The sequence below is a fragment of the Somniosus microcephalus genome, chromosome 16, assembly GCF_052327205.1.
Source record: "Somniosus microcephalus isolate GS21.2 chromosome 16, FLI_Smic_1.0, whole genome shotgun sequence".
In the NCBI taxonomy this organism is placed as follows: domain Eukaryota; kingdom Metazoa; phylum Chordata; class Chondrichthyes; order Squaliformes; family Somniosidae; genus Somniosus; species Somniosus microcephalus.
In genome coordinates this window covers 99,880,107-99,900,638 of record NC_141002.1, presented here as the reverse complement: position 1 = coordinate 99,900,638, position 20,532 = coordinate 99,880,107, and the positions used below count along the sequence as shown (strand labels likewise).

The 20,532-nt window shown below is 49.7% G+C and overlaps 1 protein-coding gene across 1 annotated transcript in view; it reads right to left on the bottom strand.

Moving 5' to 3' along the window:
• Nucleotides 1-18,059, bottom strand: part of nav3 (neuron navigator 3) — a 483,558-nt gene extending 465,499 nt beyond the window's left edge. The window contains exon 1 of the mRNA XM_086009556.1: nt 17,817-18,059. Within this exon, the coding sequence (XP_085865682.1) occupies nt 17,817-18,059 (243 nt within the window). The remainder of the gene's footprint in view (nt 1-17,816) is intronic.
• Between the last annotated feature and the right edge of the window lie 2,473 nt (nt 18,060-20,532).

Below are 20,532 nucleotides of genomic sequence, written 5' to 3'. Positions count from 1 at the left end.
GGAGGAGATTACAGAGATAGGGAGGGGCGAGGCCCATGGAGGGAGTTGAACACAAAGATCTAGGCCTAGAAATTCGGTGGGCTGCGCCACCAGTTAGCACCTAAAGAGGGCACTCAGTGGCTTTAGCGCCACTGGCCACGCCTCCCGCGATATTTAGCTGGGGCGCTAATGGCGGCGTTAGCCTGTTGCGCTGCGCTGCCACCGATGACGTCATCGGTGTGCGCAGCGCCCCGCTACCGCCCCAATCGCGATATTTGGCAGCGACCGCCTCTGTAGCGCCGTTCGCTAATCGCGCCCGGTTCACGGGGCCTACCTGTGGCGGCAGTGGCGCAAATTAAGGTGGAGGTGCGGGGCGGCCGTTTTTTTCGGCGGCCGCCTGCCAGCACCTCCGTCCCCGGCCTCCTGATCGCCCCCCCGCGGCATTGCCGGCTGTTTTCCGAGAGCCCGGCACTTCTCCTTGGTGCCGGGCTCTTTTGCCAGCACTCGTGATCGCTCATCGCACTGGTGCAGGCCCCTCCCCCTTAAGAATGGGAGGAAGGCCTGCAGTACCACAGCACGCCGTGCCTCAGCGTGTGGCACTGCGGCACGTTGCGCTGCGATATTCAGTTTCAGCGCCCTAAGAGGGACGCGGAGCACCTCGAGCCTCGCCCCGTGTCCCTCTTGGGGCGCTCAAGCTGAATTTCCGGCGATCGCTGCTGCTCCGATCGCAGCGGTAATTCCGGCGCCCAGGCGAGCTTGGCGCCCCGTTTGCGGCTCCACCCAATTTCACCCCCCTAGAATTTTAAATTTGAGGCCTTGGTGGATTGGGAGCCAATGTAGGTCAGCGAGCACAGGGGTGATGGGTGAACGGGACGTGGTGCCGGTTAGGATACGGGAAGCAGAGTTTTGGATGAGCTCAATTTAAGGAATGTGGAAGATTGGAGGTCGGCCAGGAGAGCCTTGGAATAGTCCCGCAATGATCCCAGGGAACAATTAACGGGGTCAAGTGCTGGCTCGCAAAGCTGTTGTGGTTTCCATCGTCCTGATAGATAGTCCAAACAGCTGGACATTGTGGAGGAGCTTGAAAGGCCCGTGCGTTATTAACCCTTTGCTGTCAAACTGCTGCAAAAAGACAACTTCTGTGTGCTTGAAAGCGGCCTGAACTTGGTGAATAGATGTGTTTGCAAAAAGAACCTGCCCCAAGGGCAAGAGGCAAAAGGAGACGAGCATCCCCCCTCCTGTGCGTTAATGAAAGGGACAAGGCTCAGCCTGGCGCTGTCAAATCATAGGAAGAAAGAAAGACTTGCATTTATATAGCGCCTTTCATGATCAGGACATCCCAAAGCACATTGCAGCCAATTTGATTTGATTAACTAAATTGATAGATTAAATAAGGAGAAAGTGTTTCCAGTGGCAGGAGGGTCGGTAACCAGAGGACACAGATTGAAGGTAATTGGCAAAAGAACCAGAGGGGGAGCTGGGGAGAATTGTTTTTACGCAGCGAGTTGTTGTGATCTGGAACGCGCTGCCTGAAAGGGCGGTGGAAGCAGATTCAATGTTAACTTTCAAAAGGGAATTTGGATAAATACTTGAAAAGGAGAAATTGCTAATTTATGGGGAAAGAGCAGGGGGGAGTGGGACTAATTGGAGAGCTCAATCAAAGAGCCGGCATGGGCATGATGGGCCGAATGGCCTCCTTCTGTGCTGTGTCATTCAATAGGGGGGAATTTTAACCCCCAAAAATGGGTGGGTTTGGGTCCCGTTGACATGTAAAAATGTAAACAATCTGAAACCTGACCCCAACTCCCAGACCCTTCTGATCTCCCCCCACCCCAGGCCTCCGATCCCTCCCTCCTCTCCTCTTCACTCCCACCTGCGGCCTGGTGCCAAAGGCCTAACCGCCCGACAGCCAGCCCGCCTCTCAATCTGGCTGGCTGCCGCGGGGGAAACGGAGACAAAGAAATGGTAATCAGCCACTGCTGTTAAATTCGGCCAGACCTGAGGGAAACCCGTCCTGCCGGGTTTCCCAACCTCAAAACAGCCCCGCTCCCTCCCCACCCCCAATCTAACATCGGGGCCGTAGAATCTTACAGCACAGAAACAGGCCATTCAGCTCAACCGGTCTATGCCGGTGTTTATGCTCCACACCAGCCTCCTCCCGCCCCTACTTCAATCTCATTTCCTCTCCGTTTGAAGTTGAGCTCATCTTTCCATACACACTATAACTAAAATGGGCTTAATTGCTGTTTGAGTAGAAGTTTCTCGCAATTCACTTCGCAGTCCTGCCACCGCCAGAGAAACACAACATGAAACAGTAACCTCTTAATATCCAGGAAATAGAAGAATGATCTCAGGTTTCAGTGTGACTGATACATCTCAACGCACTCCGGGTGAGTCACCCCTGAGTCACACAGTACTTCAATTCGTGAGAATATTCAAAGGCTTTGCTGCTCTTGCTGGGATATCATTTATCTGTTCCGAGTAATCCTGATTACTGCCTACTTTGTATTGTGGTTTCTGAGATTTTTTTTCCTCTACAAATCACCTTTCAATGAGAAACAGAAGGTCTACACATAACTGAGTGCAGAAAAGACACACCGCAATTAGCGCTGTATGAGTCCAGGTGCAGCACGACGCTGCACCCTTGCATGGTTTCTGTCCAATGTTGTGGGCACATTGACTGATGGGATCACCTACACAGTTCACAGAATCACAGAAACCCCACAGTGCAGATAGAGGCCATTTCGGCCCATCGAGCCTGCACCGACACATATCCCACCCGATCCCTGTAACCCCTACACCAACACATATCCCACCCTATCCCCGTAACCCCACGTATTTAATCCCCCTAACACTAAGGGTCAATTTATCATAGCCAATCAACCTAACCCGCACATCTTTGGACTGTGGGAGGAAACCGGAGTTGTTAGCGCTTCAGTAAAACCCCGCCAGTTGTGGATCAGGTGTCAGCCGTGGCTCCGTGGGTAGCCACTCTTGCCTCAGCGCCAGAAGGTTGTGGGTTCAAGACCCTCTCAAGAGACAGCGAATCCAGGCTGACGCTCCCAGTGTCAGTGCTGAGAGAGAGCTGCGCTGTCAGAGGTGCCGTCTTTCGGATGAAACGTTAAACCGAGGCCCCGTCTGCCCTCGCAGGTTTCCCCTTAAGCTACCCTCCTCCAGTGAATTCAGCCCAGTTTTGCCACATTTCTAATCGTAATAACATCTTCTCATCCTTTGGATCATCCGAGAGGATGAACAGTGTGCCTTTTCCCGGTGTCTAATATCCTTTCTATAAAGGGGTGTCCAAACCGACACGCAATACTCCAACCGTGTCTGAACCAATGTCTTGGTTATAACCATCATCACCTCCTTGCTGTTACGTTCTCTTTTAATTGCTTCCCTTCAAAGTAATTCAGCGTATGTGAAGCACTTTTGAGATGTTCCTGAGTGACATAACAAAGCGTTATGTAACCTTCATAATGGAAGCACTGAGCAAAAGGCAGGATCCTCAGAAAGGTGGGCAAGTCAAGCACCTGCCAGCAGCCAGTTCAACAGTGTCATTGGCGGAGGACAATAGATTCAAAATTAGGGCCAGTTTAACACAACTTACAAGAGGTAGAAAATGACTTGCGCATCATAAAGTACAGAGTGAGATCGAATAACAAAAAGGGACCAGGCAAAATGCATTATAAAAACGAGTCAGCAAAAAACAACCTTTTGCTTTTTCCTGTCCCTTCAGACGCCCTGATTACTCACGCCATGCACCACTCGCAACTGAGAGACGGCAGGAAAACCTGCCCAATATTCCCACACCCAAGCGATCCAATATGGCCCTGGCACAGCAACGGGCAGATGCGCCCTCGAGTGTCAGCCATGGCTCAGTGGGGAACGCTAGCGCCTCGGAGTCAGAAGCAATCTTCCCCCTAATTGCTTTTTTTTTGGGTGCGCGGTCCCTTTAAGGGACTGTGCGGCCCATTCACAGTTTCACGCACGCGCGGAACTTAACTTTGTAGAAGCTGGTCCCAGATTGCACGGGACCGACAGAGAGCTGGACGGCTGTGTTGGTCAGGAGGTCCTTGGTTCAAGTCCCACTCCAGAGGCTTGAACACAAAAATCAAGGCCGACACTGCCAGTGCAGTGCTGAGGGAGCGCTGCACTGTCAGAGGTGCCGTCTTTCGGATGAGACGTCCAACCAAGGCCCCGTCTGCTCTCTCAAGTGGACGTAAAATATCCCACGGCCACTATTTTGATGAAGAGCGGCGGGAGTTCTCCTGTTGTCTTGGGCCAACATTTATCCCTCGAGCGACATCACTAAAAAAAACATATTGGCCCAGAAATTCCCATCGCCGGCCTCCCGCGGGCGGAGGGCTGCGATCTGGAAAGATCTCCGCCTGGACCGGAGGGCTCCCGGGAGCCGCAGATTTCCGTTGCTGGGCTTCTTCAAACTGGCGGTGTGCAGGGCCCACGTATCCCAGGGGCGCAGGCGGTTCGCAGCGTCCCTGGTATCATGTGGGCCATGGGGAGCCAATCAGAGAAGGGAATCTCCCTTCATACATTTGACAGGAGGACCGATCAAATCTATTAATAGAGATCAGCCCCAAAACAGAGTAAAACTTTAAATAAATTTCTAAAAAATCACATTTTTAAAATGACTTTAAATTACAATAAATTAAGTATTTTAAACAAAAATTTTATTTTTTGAAAAAATAATTAAAGTTTTTAACGGGGCTAAAAATAAACTTACCTTTCTTTTAAAGTATTTTTAAATGATAAATCAGTGGAAAAAAAAATTTTAAAAAACTTTTTTCAACTCTTATCCTGGTAAAATCAGGCCTTACGCCGGCTTTTACCAGGCGTAAGAATTGTAAGTGTTTTCCGCGAGCGGAGGGTCTCCAAAAAGTGTAACTCCCCCCTGCAGAGGCCCTTCTCCAGGGCAGCCGGAGGATCTGTCCAGAGCATTCTCGACAGATCGGAAATGCCGGTTTCCAGCGCATGCGCTGTGCATGCCTGAGACTGGCATTTCCGATGTCCCTACAGGTGAGTGCACAGCGCGTACCCAGCCATAGGGATCGGAATATCTGCACCATTATCCGGTCATTATCACATTGCTGTTTGTGGGAGCTTGCTGTGCGCAAATTGGCTGCCACGTTTCCCACATTACAACAGCAACTACACTTCAAATGAGCCTCATTGGCTGTAAAGCACTTTGGGGCGTCCTGAGGTCGTGCAAGGCGCTATAGAAATGCCAATATTTTCTTAAGACATAATCTGAAATCAGGAGTGAAATCAGGAAGCACTTTTTCACACAAAGGGTAGTGAAAATCTGGAATTCCCTCCCTCAAAAGGCTGTGGACAATTGGAGCTTTCAAGACGGAGATCGATGAGATTTTTGTTGGGTAAGAGTATCGAGGGATATGGAGCAAAGGTGGGTAACTGGAGTTGAGGTACAGATCAGCCGTGATCTGATTGAATGACAGAGCAGGCCCGAGGGGCTGACTGGCCTCCACCTGCTCCTGTATTCCCAGATGGCACAGCCTGTTAGCACATTAATGTCCTGTCACTGAAAATGGTAAGTGACATGAATCAGTCATTCATGAAAGAAAGACTTGTGAAATAATACTGAGCGGCCTGCGGGTGGCGCTGTCCAGGGAGAGTATAAATACTCGGGCACGGGCCCAGCTTGCGCAGGACATTCTTAACAGGAACTAGTGAAGGACACAACTAGACCTCCATGTTGTAAAACAGTTGATTAAAGCTTTAACGCTTAGACCAAGTGCCTAGTAGTTTTCTTACGTCAGGAAGCATCGGACGGACGGCACTGTTATTTGTGTCTTTTTTTTATTATAAAGCCAATGGGCCAGATCTTGCTTGGAAAATAACAGCGTGTTAACGACGCACGCTGTCATTAATGTGCAGATCAGCCGGTGAGTTCAGGGGATGAAGAGATACGCCGTGAGTGGTGAATCTCCAGAACTTGCTGATCGATTTACCTCGCTCCGCTCTCAGCACTGCCCGCTATTTTTAAGAACTTGCTGGATTTGTGTATTGAACGTGCTGCAGAAAGTTAAATTTGGTAATTAAAAGCTTAAGTACCTTTTTAACGATGTGATAATTGTTGATGCAATGCCAGTCAATCTCTACAGCCCGGAAAGGGAACAATTTAAACTGTTCAATCTCATTCCTTCAGGTAGTGAACTGTTAGAGTTTTTAAAAACGTCAATTTTTTTGCTTACTTTTCCTTTCTGCCTCTTCTTTCTCTCCCTCTCTCTCTTAATCCAATCTTTCTGTACCTGATTCGACTCTAATTCACCCGATTTCTTTCTCCATGGTTACTCAGTTTCTTTCTCCATCCTTCAATCTCGTTGGTCGAGGAGACAGACTGTTGGTCCCGTCATTAACCGAGGTCCCGGACGCCCCGTTGCCCGCGCCGCCCCGTTATCAGCTCGCGCTCCCAGCAAGTTACGGCCCAAAAAAATGTTCGAGTTGAAGGGTGAGGGGGAAAAAGTCTAACGAACGGGGCAGGCCGCGAGATGCCCCGCTCCGGCAGGATCCAGGCCCAACTCTTCAATGCTCGGCAGACTTGGAAGCACCATACAAACCGGCCTCACTCCGAACATTCCAAGATTGGGCTCTGGCCGAAAGAAAGATGAAAAACGAATCCGTCGCCCTTACCCACACTGGAAACATAAATGCAATGCTTCAGAAAAAAAACTCAGTCGATCTCTTTCCGAAATGATTCCTTGCCTGGAATGCCACAGGGTTGGGTCGACCCTCGCCGTACTTTGAGTCTCTTCGCCTGTAAGCGGCAGATGTGAGCCTTGCACTGAGCCCGTTCACCAGAGAGTGGGTGTGTGCGTAAAGGTGCACACGCACCTGCCGCAGTCTGACTCCGTCCTCGGTCCCCATTTTCGTGCCCTGTGAAAACCTCCACATGCTGTGTCCTGTGTCGCCAGCAGCCTCTCAGAACTCGTCCCAGCGAGAAACGAAGGGGAAAAAAACCGCCCGCACCAATTAAACCTCTCATGTCTTTTATTGCCGCAAAAACACTTACCTAAATGATATCGTACTCGTTGTGTTGTTACTTACAACTGTAGTACAGCCTCGGGCCAGCAAGATTATGTTTCATGTAAGATTGCCATTAAAATTCTTTCATTGCTGCATGTTGGCTGTGTAGCTAATTACTTCCCTTCCCACCAATAAGATTAAATTAGCATTAATGACAATGAAGTGCTGAGGGGTTAGCAATGGGGCCACCTCGCAATCCTGCAGGCCAGCATAATAGAAGCAGCCATGGCATTCGGGTGACAGATGGTTGCTAAATTGGTTAATCTATCATTGATGTTACTGAGGAATGGCATCTCTTGGATCCAGAAATGGCTTAGAATATACTGCGCCTCTGTGCAGAGCATATAAACGCCCTGCCCTGGACTGAAAACCACTGCATTCTGTCTCCCTGGCTTGTACACACACTAAATCACTATGTACCAGGGGGCATGCTGAAAGGGAATCACGCTGGACTCGCCGCTGCACTTCGCACTCGATCTCAAGGTTACAACGAGAAGTATCCAGGTGTTATAATGCACATGGTGTTTGTATTGGGACAAAGGGAAAGAACTGACTTAAGCATGCAGAGTGACTAACCTCGTTCCTTATTTAAGTGTCAGCCGTGGCTCAGTGGGCAGCACTCTCGCCTCTGAGTGAGCAAGGTCGGGGATTCAAGACCCACTCCAGAGATTTGAGCACAAAATCTAGGCTGACATTTCGGCGCAGCGCTGAGGGAGTGCAGCACTGTCGAAGGGGCAGTACTGAGGGAGCGCTGCACTGTCAGAGGGGCAGTACTGAGGGAGTGCTGCATTGTCGGAGGGTCAGTACTGAGGGAGCGCTGCACTGACGCAGGTGCAGTACTGAGGGAGCGCTGCACTGTCGGAGGGTCAGTACTGAGGGAGCGCTGCACTGACGCAGGTGCAGTACTGAGGGAGCGCTGCACTGTCGGAGGGGCAGTACTGAGGGAGTGCTGCACTGTCGGAGGGTCAGTACTGAGGGAGTGTTGCACTGTCGGAGGGTCAGTACTGAGGGAGCGCCGCACTGTCGGAGGGGCAGTACTGAGGGAGCGCCGCACTGTCGGAGGGGCAGTACTGAGGGAGTGCTGCACTGTCGGAGGGGCAGTACTGAGGGAGTGTTGCACTGTCGGAGGGGCAGTACTGAGGGAGTGCTGCATTGTCGGAGGGGCAGTACTGAGGGAGCGCTGCACTGTCGGAGGGGCAGTACTGAGGGAGTGCTGCACTGTCGGAGGGGCAGTACTGAGGGAGTGTTGCACTGTCGGAGGGTCAGTACTGAGGGAGTGCTTCACTCTCGGAGGGACAATACTGGGGGAGCGCTGCAGTTTCAGAGGGGCATTACTCAGGGAGCTCTGCACAGTCAGAGAGGCAGTACTGAGGGAGTGCTGCACTGTTGGAGGGTCAGTACTGAGGGAGCATTGTACTGTCGGCGGGGCAGTACTGAGGGAGTGCTGCACTGTCAGAGGGGCAGTACTGAGGGAGTGCTGCACTGTCAGAGGGGCAGTACTGAGGGAGTGCCGCACTGTCAGAGGGGCAGTACTGAGGGAGTGCTGTACTGCCGGAGGGGCAGTACTGAGGGAGCGCCGCACTGTCGGAGGGGCAGTACTGAGGGAGCGCCGCACTGTCGGAGGAGCTGTACTGAAGGAGCGCCACACTGTCGAAGGGGCAGTACTGAGGGAGTGCTGCACTGTCGGAGGGGCAGTGCTGAGGGAGCGCCGCACTGTCGGAGGGGCAGTACTGAGGGAGCGCTGCACTGTCGGAGGGGTTGTACTGAGGGAGCGCTGCACTGTCGGAGGGGCAGCACTGAGGGAGAGCTGCACTGTCGGAGGGGCAGCACTGAGGGAGTGCCGCACTGTCGGACGGGCAGTACTGAGGGAGCGCTGCACTGTCGGAGGGGCAGTACTGAGGGAGCGCTGCACTGTCGGACGGGCAGTACTGAGGGAGCGCTGCACTGTCGGACGGGCAGTACTGAGGGAGCACTGCACTGTCGGAGGGGCGGTACTGAGGGAGAGCTGCACTGTCGGACGGGCAGTACTGAGGGAGCGCTGCACTGTCGGAGGGGCAGTACTGAGGGAGAGCTGCACTGTCGGAGGGGCAGTACTGAGGGGGTGCTGCACTGTCGGAGGGGCAGTACTGAGGGAGCGCTGCACTGTCGGACGGGCAGTACTGAGGGAGTGCTGCACTGTCGGACGGGCAGTACTGAGGGAGAGCTGCACTGTCGGACGGGCAGTACTGAGTGAGCACTGCACTGTCGGAGGCAATGCTCCCACTAACTTTTTTGGGGCGGGGCACAGCCCATGTGCGGTTATTTCAATTGTAAGCCGTTGAGCGGCCTGCGCGGGACCTCCAGACCGCTATGCGATCGCGCTGGCGCACAGCTTAACGGGAACATTGGTCGGAGGTGCCATATTTCGGATGAGACGTTAAACTGAGGTCCCATCTGCCCTCTCAGGTGGACGTAAAAGATCCCATAGTACAACTTGATGAAGACCGGGAAGTCCACCCTGGTGTCCTGGCCAATATTTATCCCTGAATCAACACCACTAAAACAGATGATCTGATCATTATCTTACTTGTGGGATCTTCCTCTGCGCGAACTGTCCGCTGCGTTTTCTGCAGGAATGGAAACATTAAAAACTTTTTGGGGGTTTAAAAAAAAATTTCAGACCAATTTATACCGCTGAGAATGTAGCTCAATTTAGTAACTTAGGGTTGATTGAGGGTGTAAAATATTAGCGTTATCATTGAATATTTTGTGCAATTAAAGAGATTCAAGGAGACCTAATAGAGGTCTTTAAACATTAGGAAGGGGTTTGAAAGGGCAGATGTGGAGAAACTGTTTCCACCTCTGGGGGAGACCAGAACAAGGGGGCAAAATATAAGTTGGCCACTAACAGACCAAATAAAGAGTTTAGGAGGAATCTGTTCAGAGAGAGAGAGCGGTGAGAATGAGGAACTCACTGCCATGTGGAGTGGTTAAAGCAGGGAGCATTGATGCATTTAAGGGGAGGGTTGAGGCATACATAAGGGAGAAGGGAATAGAGGGGTACAAGAGGAGGGTGGAAAGAGGCAATTAGAAATGGAGGTGGATTGTGTGCAGAATAAACACAGGCATAGACCAGCTGGGCCAAAGGGCCTGCTTCTGTTCTACAGCTTCCATGTCATTCCAGGGTGTCTTTCAAAATTCTCATCCTTGTTTTCAAATCCCTCCATGGCCTCGCCCCTCCCTATCTCTGTAATCTCCTCCAGCCCCACAACCTCCTCGAGATATCTGCGCTCCTCTAATTCCGCCCTCTTGAGCGTCCCTGATTTTAATCGCTCCACCATCGGTGGCCGTGCCTTCTGCTGCCTGGGCCCTAAGCTCTGGAATTCCCTCCCTAAACCTCTCCGCCTCTCTACCTCTCTCTCCTCTTTTAAGATGCTCCTTAAAACCTACCTCTTTGACCAAGCTTTTGATCACCTGCCCTAATTTAACCTTGTGTGGCTCGATGTCAAGTTTTTTGTCTTAAAATACTCCTGTGCAGCACCTTGGGACGTTTTACTACGTTAAAGGCGCTACATAAACACAAGTTGTTGTTGTTGTTGTCTGTTTGCTGGGTAGCAGTGAACTCGCCCCGTCACCTCCGATCATCCTAAAACAAGACTTAAGAGGCAGAGTGAGTGCAAAGCACTCACCTTAAATACCCTAAAGGTGTAGCCATCAATCAGCACACTTAGGCCAGGTCGCTCAACTAGGGCCATACTTTCACCCACAAATCATCAAAAAAAAAATCAAAATCAACTTTTATTGTCATTGTTAGTGCACAAGTGCAGTACAACGAAATGTAGGCTTACGGCTCCCGAGAGTGTACATTTAGATTAAGACATTTAAACATTCAACATACATTTGGCTTGTAATACATTAACATAAACATAACCATAATAAAGTGCATTGGCAGATGTGCAGGCTTTAGAGTTTATTTGTGGAGTTCAGTAGGATGACAGCCCTGGGAAAGAAGCTGTTCCTAAATCTGGCCGTACGGGTGTGAATGCATCTGTAGCGTCTCCCAGATGGCAGGAGGGTGAACAGACTGTGGCTGGGGTGGGTAGGGTCTTTGATGATGGACCGTGACCTCCGTAGACAGCGTTTATGGTATATGTGCTCTATGGTCGGTAGCCGGGTGCCGGTAATGCGTTGGGCAGTTTTGACTACCCGCTGCAGGGCTTTCCGGTCATAGTAGCTACAGCTGCCATACCATACTGTGATACAGTTCGTCAGGATGCTCTCTATTGTGCAGCGGTAAAAGTTAGAGAGGATCAGGGGTGACAGGTTACATCCCTTCAGCCTCCTTAGGAAATATAGGCGCTGCTGGGCCTTCTTCACCAGAGAGGAGGTATTGAGGGACCAGGAGAGGTCTTCCGTGATGTGGACTCCGAGGAACTTAAAGCTGTCCACCCTTTCCACCACAGCCCCATTGATGTGGATGGGGGTGTGACTTCCGCCTTTAGACTTCCTGAAGTCCACACTGATTTCTTTGGTTTCCTTGATGTTGAGGGCCAGGTTGTTATCGGCGCACCACTTCACGAGATGCTGGACCTCCTCCCTGTAGGCTGACTCATCGTTGTTGGTGATCTGGCCTACTACCGTGGTATCATCCGCAAACTTGATGATGGTGTTGGAATCATGAACAGCCACACAGTTGTGGGTGAAGAGGGAGTAGAGGAGGGGGCTCAGCACACATCATTGAACAGAAACTGCCACAGCGGAAGGCAGCCACTTCCCCGCCAATGGAAACGATTCGGAGCAGGTCGGAGCGAAAATTATGTTTCACTTGGCGAGTTGGTTGGAGCGAAATTGCCTTCAAAGCGCGGAAAAGAATCGCCCCTCACTGCTGTCGATTATATTGTAAATAAGACTTTAAAGCTGAATGCTGGCAGCTGCCGAGATGTACTTTTTATTGCCTATATTTTTGGTTGTCCAAACGAAAGCAAGACTCACGCTGGATGAGGGACTAAACCTGGCACAACAGAGCTTGGGACGCGAGCCATTTTTTCAGACAGAGCATCTGTTAAACAATCTTCAATACAAAACAGATTAACATTCTGTTGGCAGCTGGTATTTTTCAGTAATAAACCCTGGTGCCCAGAGACAGCAAATTTACAGGTACATGAGGCCGCTGGTACATTCCCAACGCAATTTCCAAAAGAACCGCGAGTTATAATCATGGATACTAACTCCGAGTCCAATAATAATTCCAATATAAATCAAGCTGTAAAAGAAATGTGTGTGTGTTACACATCAAAGTGGCGTTTTATTTGTTTAAAAAAAATCTTTGATGGATTTCAACAGAATTGTGAGTGATATAATCTAAGCACGTGACACGATGATGGAATTAATCACTGACGACGACCTCAGTTACATTTAAATACATTTGCCGACTTCTAATTCAGCAACACCTTGCATTTACACAGCGCCTTTAATGCAGGAAAACATTCCAAGGTGCTTCACAGGGTGGACAGCTTTAAGTTCCTCGGAGTCCACATCACGGAAGACCTCTCCTGGTCCCTCAATACCTCCTCTCTGGTGAAGAAGGCCCAGCAGCGCCTATATTTCCTAAGGAGGCTGAAGGGATGTAACCTGTCACCCCTGATCCTCTCTAACTTTTACCGCTGCACAATAGAGAGCATCCTGACGAACTGTATCACAGTATGGTATGGCAGCTGTAGCTACTATGACCAGAAAGCCCTGCAGCGGGTAGTCAAAACTGCCCAACGCATTACCGGCACCTGGCTACCGACCATAGAGCACATATACCAGAAACGCTGTTTACGGAGGTCACGGTCCATCATCAAAGACCCTACCCACCCCAGCCACAGTCTGTTCACCCTCCTGCCATCTGGGAGACGCTACAGATGCATTCGCACCCGAACGACCAGATTTAGGAACAGCTTCTTTCCCAGGGCTGTCATCCTACTGAACTCCACAAATAAACTCTAAAGCCTGCACATCTGCCAATGCACTTTATTATGGTTATGTTTATGTTAATGTATTACAAGCCAGATGTATGCTGAATGTTTAAATGTCTTAATCTAAATGTACACTCTCGGGAGCCGCAAGCCTACATTTCGTTGTACTGCACTTGTGCACTAACAATGACAATAAAGTTGATTATGATTATGATTATGAGGAGCGTAAATCAGGCAGCAATCGGCACCGAAAGAAGGAGAAATTAGGAGAGGGAGCTTGGTCAAAGAGGTAGGTTTTAAGGAGCGTCTTAAAGTAGGGCAGAGAGAGAATTCCAGAGCTTAGGGCCCAGGCGGCCAAAAGCACGGCCGCCAATGGCGGAAGTGGGGGATGGACAAGAGGTCAGAGTTGGAGGAGCGCGGAGATTTTAGAGGGTTGTAGGGCTGGTGGAGGCTACAAAGATATAACGCCTTTCACGGCCTCAGGACATCCCAAAGCGCTTTACAGCCAATTAAGTCATTTTGAAGTGTAGTCACTGTTGGAATGTAGGAAACGCGGCAGCCAATTTGCGCACAGCAAGCTCCCACAAACAGCAATGTGATAACGACTGGATAATCTCTTTTAGTGATGTAGATTGAGGAATAAATATTGACCCAGGACACTGGGGATAACTCCCCCTGCTCTTCTTCGAAATAGTGCCATGGGATGCTTTACGTCCACCTGAGAGGGCAGACGGGGCCTCGGTTTAACGTCTCATCTGAAAGACGGTACCTCCGACAGTGCAGCGCTCCCTCAGTACTGCACTGGGAGTGTCAGCCTAGTTTTTGTGCTCGAGCCTCTGGAGTGGGACTTGAACCCACGACCTTCTGATGCACTGAGCCATGGCTGACACATACCACCTGTGCTTTCTCCTCCCTAGCCCATGGGCACGAAAGCTAATGGCAGTGTATGTGCTGTCGCCCAGCTTGACATTGGCTAACACAGCACGGACCGAGAATCGAAGCAGGGACCCTTCTGGTCTATAGTGCTCAGTACTGCACACAGCAGTGTTGCTTCACCTTACTAACTCCTTCTTAAAATACCTTTCAAACTACACAGTCATAAACCAACAGCGACAAATTGTGGCCAGTTGGTTCAAGATACCTCTGATTAAATTCTTCAGTCCTGCTCCTTCACTTCAAACTATTACAATCTTGCATCGTTTTCATTGATGTTAACACCAGTCTAAGGGCAGGTATCCTGGTGCGGTTTTCGTTACGATGCTGGTTTGATTACCATCTGGTCCTCAGGTCAAACCTCGGCACAGCCTGGCATCCACAAAGAAAAGAAGAAAGAACTTGTATTTCTATAGCGCCTTTCACGTCCTTAGGACGTCCCAAAGCGCTTTACGGCCAATGAAGTACTTTCGAAGTGCAGTCACTGTTGGAATGTAGGCATTGGCGCGGTTCTAAGAAGTCCCTCCTACACTTCGAATGGTACCATGGGGCCTTTTGCATCCTCTCCATCAGACCGAGGGGAATCCCGGTTTCACATACAGATGCGATAACACGCGTGTCAGCTGCAGCAGGGGCAATATTACAAAAGTGAGGGCTCGGCGGAACCACATGGAATCATAGAATGACACAGCACAGAAGGAGGCCATTCGGCCCGTCGTGCCTGTGCCGGCTCTTTGAAAGAGCTCTCCAATTAGTCTCACTGACCCCTGCTCTTTCCCCAAAGTCCTGTAAAAAAAATTCTTTTCAAGTATTTATCCAATTCTCTTTTGAAAGTTACTATTGAATCTGCTTCCACCGCTCTTTCAGGCAGCGCATTCCAGATCACAACAACTCGCTGCGTAAAGAAATGTTTCCTCATCTCCCCTCTGGTTCTTTTGCCACTTACCTTCAATCTGTGTCCGCTAGTTACCGACCCTCCTGCCACTGGAAACAGTTTCTCCTTATTTACTCTATCAAAACCCTTCATGATCTTAAACAGCTCTATTACATCTCCCCTTAACCTTCTGTGTTCTAAGGCGAACAATCCCAGCTTCTCCAGTCTCTCCAGATAACTGAAATTCCCCATCCCTGGTACCATTCTAGTAAATCTCCTCTGCACCCTCTCCACAACATATTGGGAAATCCTGGGGTGTGCCAACAAGCAAAGCCATTTCGTACAATTGGTTTTAGCATTTCACAAACAATGTTTACATAGTATTTACAGGCCTTTCAGCCCAACAGCTCCGTGCCGGTGTTTATGCTCCACACGAGCCTCCTCCCACCCCTCTTCATCTCACCCTATCAACATATCCTTCTATTCCTTTCTTCCTCATGTGTTTATCCAGCTTCCCTTAAATGCATCTATACTATTCCCCTCAACCACTCCCTGTGGTAGCGAGTTCCTCATTCTCACCACTCTCTGGGTAAAAATGTTTCTCCTGAATTCCCTACTGGATTTATTAGTGGCTGTCTTATATTTCTGGCCCCTAGTTCTGGTCTCCCCACAAGTGGAAACATCTTCTATATGTTATGTATTGTGTGTTCTATTGTGTGTTCTCCTCCCACCTGTGGTGGCGCTGTCACAGGAGATAAATGGTTGGGTATTCTCTCGGTTAAGTTTAGCTCTCTTTGTTCAGAACTTGCCAGAACTTCCTTTCCTTCCAATAAAGCACTTCATGTTTGAACCTCTGAGTTCTGAGTCCTAAATTGTGTCTAGGTAGAAAGGTACTGACACAACAAGTGGCAACGAGGAGCGGATGAATCTGCGTACGTTACGGGTGCAGTGAGTAAACAGAAAATTTAATTTGAAACGTGAGATGGCGACTATATTAGGAAACATTGGTGATTTTGATGAAAATGTGGAGCAATGGAGCGCATATATGGAACGTTTTGACTATTTTGTATTGGCGAATGCGGTGGCAAATGAAAAGGTCGTGCCTACCTTTTTGAGTGTAATCGGGCCGAAGACTTTCAATTTACTTCGCAGCCTCGTGCAGCCAGATAAGCCAGGAACTAAAACATATAAGCAACTAGTGGAAATTCTTGGAGCACATTTTTCACCAAAACCTCTGGTTATTGCTGAGAGATTTAGATTTCACAAACGGAATCAAGAGGAGGGGGAATCAGTGACGATGTTTATTGCTGCTTTAAAAAGGTTGTCGGAACACTGCCAGTTCAAGGAGGTGCTGAATGACACCATTAGAGACAGACTTGTGTGTGGTCTGCAAAATGCAGCCACACTGAAGCGCCTTCTTACTGAAGACAACATTACTCTTGAAAAGGCCATTGAAGTTAGTGTCTCCATGGAGATGGCACGCCAGAACTTCCTTTCCTTCCAATAAAGCACTTCATGTTTGAATCTCTGAGTTCTGAGTCCTAAATTGTGTCTAGGTAGAAAGGTACCGACACAACACTATACATCTACCCCATCAAACCCTTTCATAATTTTAAATACCTCTATCAGGTCACCCCTCAGTCTTCTCTTTTCTGGAGAAAAGAGCCTCAGCTTGTTCAATCTTTCCTGATAGGTATAACCTCTCAATTCTGGTATCATTCTCGTAAATCTTTTTTGCACCTTCTCCAGTGCCTCTATGTCTTTTCTATAATATAGAGACCAGAACTGTCCACAGTGCTCCAAGTGTGGTCTACCCAAGGTTCTATACAAGTTTAACATCACTTCTCTGCTTTTCAATTCTAGCCCTCTAGAAATGAACCCAGTGATTTGTTTGCATTTTTATGGCCTTATTAACCTGCGTCGCTACAGTTAGTGATTTGTGTATCTGTACCCCCCAGATTCCATGGCTCAGTGGGCAGCACCCTCGCCTCTGAATCGGGAGGTTGTGGGTTCAAGCCCCACTCCAGAGACTTGAGCTCATAATCCAGGCTGACACGCTCAGTGCAGTACTGAGGGAGTGCTGCACTGTCGGAGATGCCGTCTTTTGGATGAGGCATTAAGCCGAGGGCCCGTCTGCCCTCTCAGGTGGACGTAAAAGATCCCATGGCACTGTTTTGAAGAAGAGCGGGGGAGTTGTCCCCGGTGTCCTGGGCCAATATTTATCCCTCAACCATAACAAAAACAGATTATCTGGTCATTATCATATTGCTGTTTGTGGGAGCTTGCTGTGCACAAAATTGGCTGCCGCATTTCCTACATTACAACAGTGACTACACTTCAAAAATACTTCATTGGCTGTAAAGCGCTTTGGGATGTATGGTACTTGTGAAAGGCGCTATAGAAATGCAAGTCTTTCTTTTGGCCCCATTTGGACACCTATTTTCCAAGGACTATGGGGCCTCCTTATTCTTCCTACCAAAATGTACCACCCTCACACTTACCTATATCAATACTGAACTACGACAGACAACGCACGTGAGCAACAAAACAAGTAACGCTTTTCAACTATTCACTTAAAGCAGTTCATAGAATCATACAGCACAGAAGGAGGCCATTCGGCCCATCGTTCCTGTGCCGGCTCTTTGAAAGAGCTCTCCAATTAGTCCCACTCCCCCCTGCTCTTTCCCCATATACCTGTTAACAGCCCAAAATTCACTAGTAAAAAAAATTAGCAGTTCAGCTCTGACGGATGAAAATATCCTTCCCCACTGACGATGAATAAAAGTCCCACCCATGGGCTGCTGAAATATATTTCTGAAACTCTTGGTCAATTAGAGGTCAGGGAATGATTTTTTTTTTAAAGCGCAAACATCTAAAAAATGCAGCCGTGTGAAGTTCATTGTCGTTCTAAAAATAAAGGCACAGATAACAGGAAATTTAGCCCAAAGTGGTGCGAAGGTCCAACACATTCCTTTGCTGAAACTGCTGAAAAGTTAGAGTTGCGCCAAGTTTGGAATGAAAGCACTGACCTTACTGTCTGCCTTCTCCTTGGTCCTTGCCTGAAAGGTTTGCTTGACTCCGCAGCCATGGGCCTGCTTCGAGGACGGCTGGCCGGGGAAATTCAGGCAGTCTGCGCCGATAAGCTCTCCCGAGTCGCCGCAGACCTGCTGACGCCCGCTCTGGCCCACGTGCGGGATGCAAAAAGCGGTGTGAACGTGCTTGGGACGTCCCGCCGGTGGCCTCAGCCTCGAGGAGACCGGAACGCCAGGCATGGCTCGGAAGTGTAACTTTCCCCCTCCCCAACCACCACCACCACCACCAGCACCCCCTACCGCAGGCGAGCTTTGAGCGGCACGCACGTGCTGCCTTGCATGCCGCGTCTGACGGAACGAGGAAACCGCGGCTGTCAGAGGCGCTTGCCCACCCTTGTAGCAAAGTGCCGCAGCTCTGCTCTCAAAAGAAAGACCCTGCAGCTTTGCTGGAGAGTGGCAACAGGATTCCTCTTTACACAGCGATCGGTCGAGGTTCAGTGGGAGACTAAACACTCCTCCGGGGCATGAGGACCTGGCTCGCCAAGGTGAGTGCCGCAAAGCTGCCTGTGATGATTCAGAGAATGCAGCCCTGTCTCTCTCTCTCTCTCTCTCTCCCTTCTGATAGTATTCCAGCTCAATTTGTAGTCAAATGGAGCGTAAAGGGGGAGGGAGGGAGGGAGGGACAAGGGAAAATATCCGAGCCTGAGCTCCCAACTGTCAAAACAACATTGTGGCCACAACACGAGGAGCACGCAGCTCTCTCCCTGACCACAGATAATAGCAGTCCGGCTTCAAAAGCAAAACGGCGGAGGGAAAACTAAAAGCCTTGGTGACCAAGCCCACAAGCAGCAGCCACAAATCTAAGCAGCTGTTGGAAAGCTCCCAGCCCGGAAACAACCTCTGGGCTGAAGTTGTTGGTCTGATTCCCCGACTATTTTTCACTCCTGACAGCTCCAGGCTGTGTGTGTAATGACTGCCTGTTCTGTGCTCGTCTCCCGGAGTCAGGTTAAAGATCTGCCGTGGGACCAAAACATTAAAAAAAAGGCAGAGCTCCCCGGCCTGAAAGGGGGAATTCCGATCTGATTTGGGGAAAAGTTTGGAATCGGAGGCATTTAAAAAGAATAAAGGAAAGAAAGAACTTGCATTTATACAGCGACCTCGGGACACCCCACAGCGCTTCACAGCCAATGAAGTACTTTGTTTGAAGTGTAGTCGCTGTTGTGATGTAGGCAAATGCGGCAGCCAATCTGCGCACAGCAAGATCCCAAAACCAGCAATGAGATAATGGCCAGATAATCTGTTTTTTGGTGATGTTGGCTGAGGGACAAATATTGGACAGGACACCGGGGAGAACTCCCCTGCTCTTCTTCGAAACAGTGCCGTGGGATCTTTTACATCCACCTGAGGGGGTAGGCGGGGCCTCGGTTTAAACTCTCATTCTGCCAGCGCATTTCACACCTAATCTAGAGCCGTCGACAGTGCAGCACTCCCTCAGCACTGCACTGGTGTGTCAGCCTAGATATTTGTGCTCCAGTCTCTGGAGTGGGACTTGGAACCCACAACCTTCATGACTTTGCGGCGAAAGTGCTGCCCACTGAGCCACCGTTGATAAAGTCCAACGGTTCAGCCACTGTGCCAGCCTCCCAAGCTCTTCTCCCTCCCGGTCCTGCTCTGCCCCCGCTTCATCGCTTGGTTCTCCCCACATCCCCCCCCTCCCCCCTCCCACTCCTCTTCCAGTCTCTGCCACACCCAGAGCCCCCTCCTGACCTTCTGCAACATGACCCACTCAGTCCTTACTCCACATCACCTCCTCCATTGATCTCCTCTCCTGCCATTATCCGAGGCTCAAGTCCCGCCTGGATAGCTTCACTTTTGTCCAATCAAGGAAGGGGATGGCGGTGTTGGACTGGGGTGGACAAATGTAGGAAGTCACACAACACCAGGTTATAGTCCAACAGCTTTATTTGAAATCACAAGCTTTCGGAGCGCTGCTCCTTCGTCAGGTGAAGTGAAGAGATGCATACAGACACAGCATATATAGTCAGAGAACACTGCCAGATGATTACAGGTAATCTTTCTAACTGCCCTTTATCTCTGCCGAGGTGTGATAAAGGGCAGTTAGAAAGATTACCTGTAATCATCTGGCAGTGTTCTCTGACTATATATGCTGTGTCTGTATGCATCTCTTCACTTCACCTGACGAAGGAGCAGCGCTCCGAAAGCTTGTGATTTCAAATAAAGCTGTTGGACTATAACCTGGTGTTGTGTGACTTCTTACATTTGTCCAATCTAGGAAGGGGATGGAGGGGGAAGAAAAGAAAACAGGAGAAAGAAAATGTACAAGTCCCCAGAGCATCAATGTGCTGGGGGCTCAGCTGACTTGTTTAACCAGGTGGGAAGGTGAACCCCAAAGGGGAGGGAGAACAAAATTGGGGGAACAATAATCCCTCACACTGGGCTATCCTCTCATCCCTCCGAGCAAACAGCTCAAAATGGTAATAGCAGAGTCCTACCACCAGGGGGGCTGAGCCAATATTCAACTGCAGGGACCATTTGTGAAACTAGCTTTTTTATTCCAGATTTATTTAACTAACTGAATTTAATAATCCCCAGCTGCCATGGCGGGGTTTGAACTCGCATCATCTACAGATCATTAGTTGAGGCCGCTGGATTATGAAATAACAACAGAAAATGCTGGAAAAACTCAGCAGGC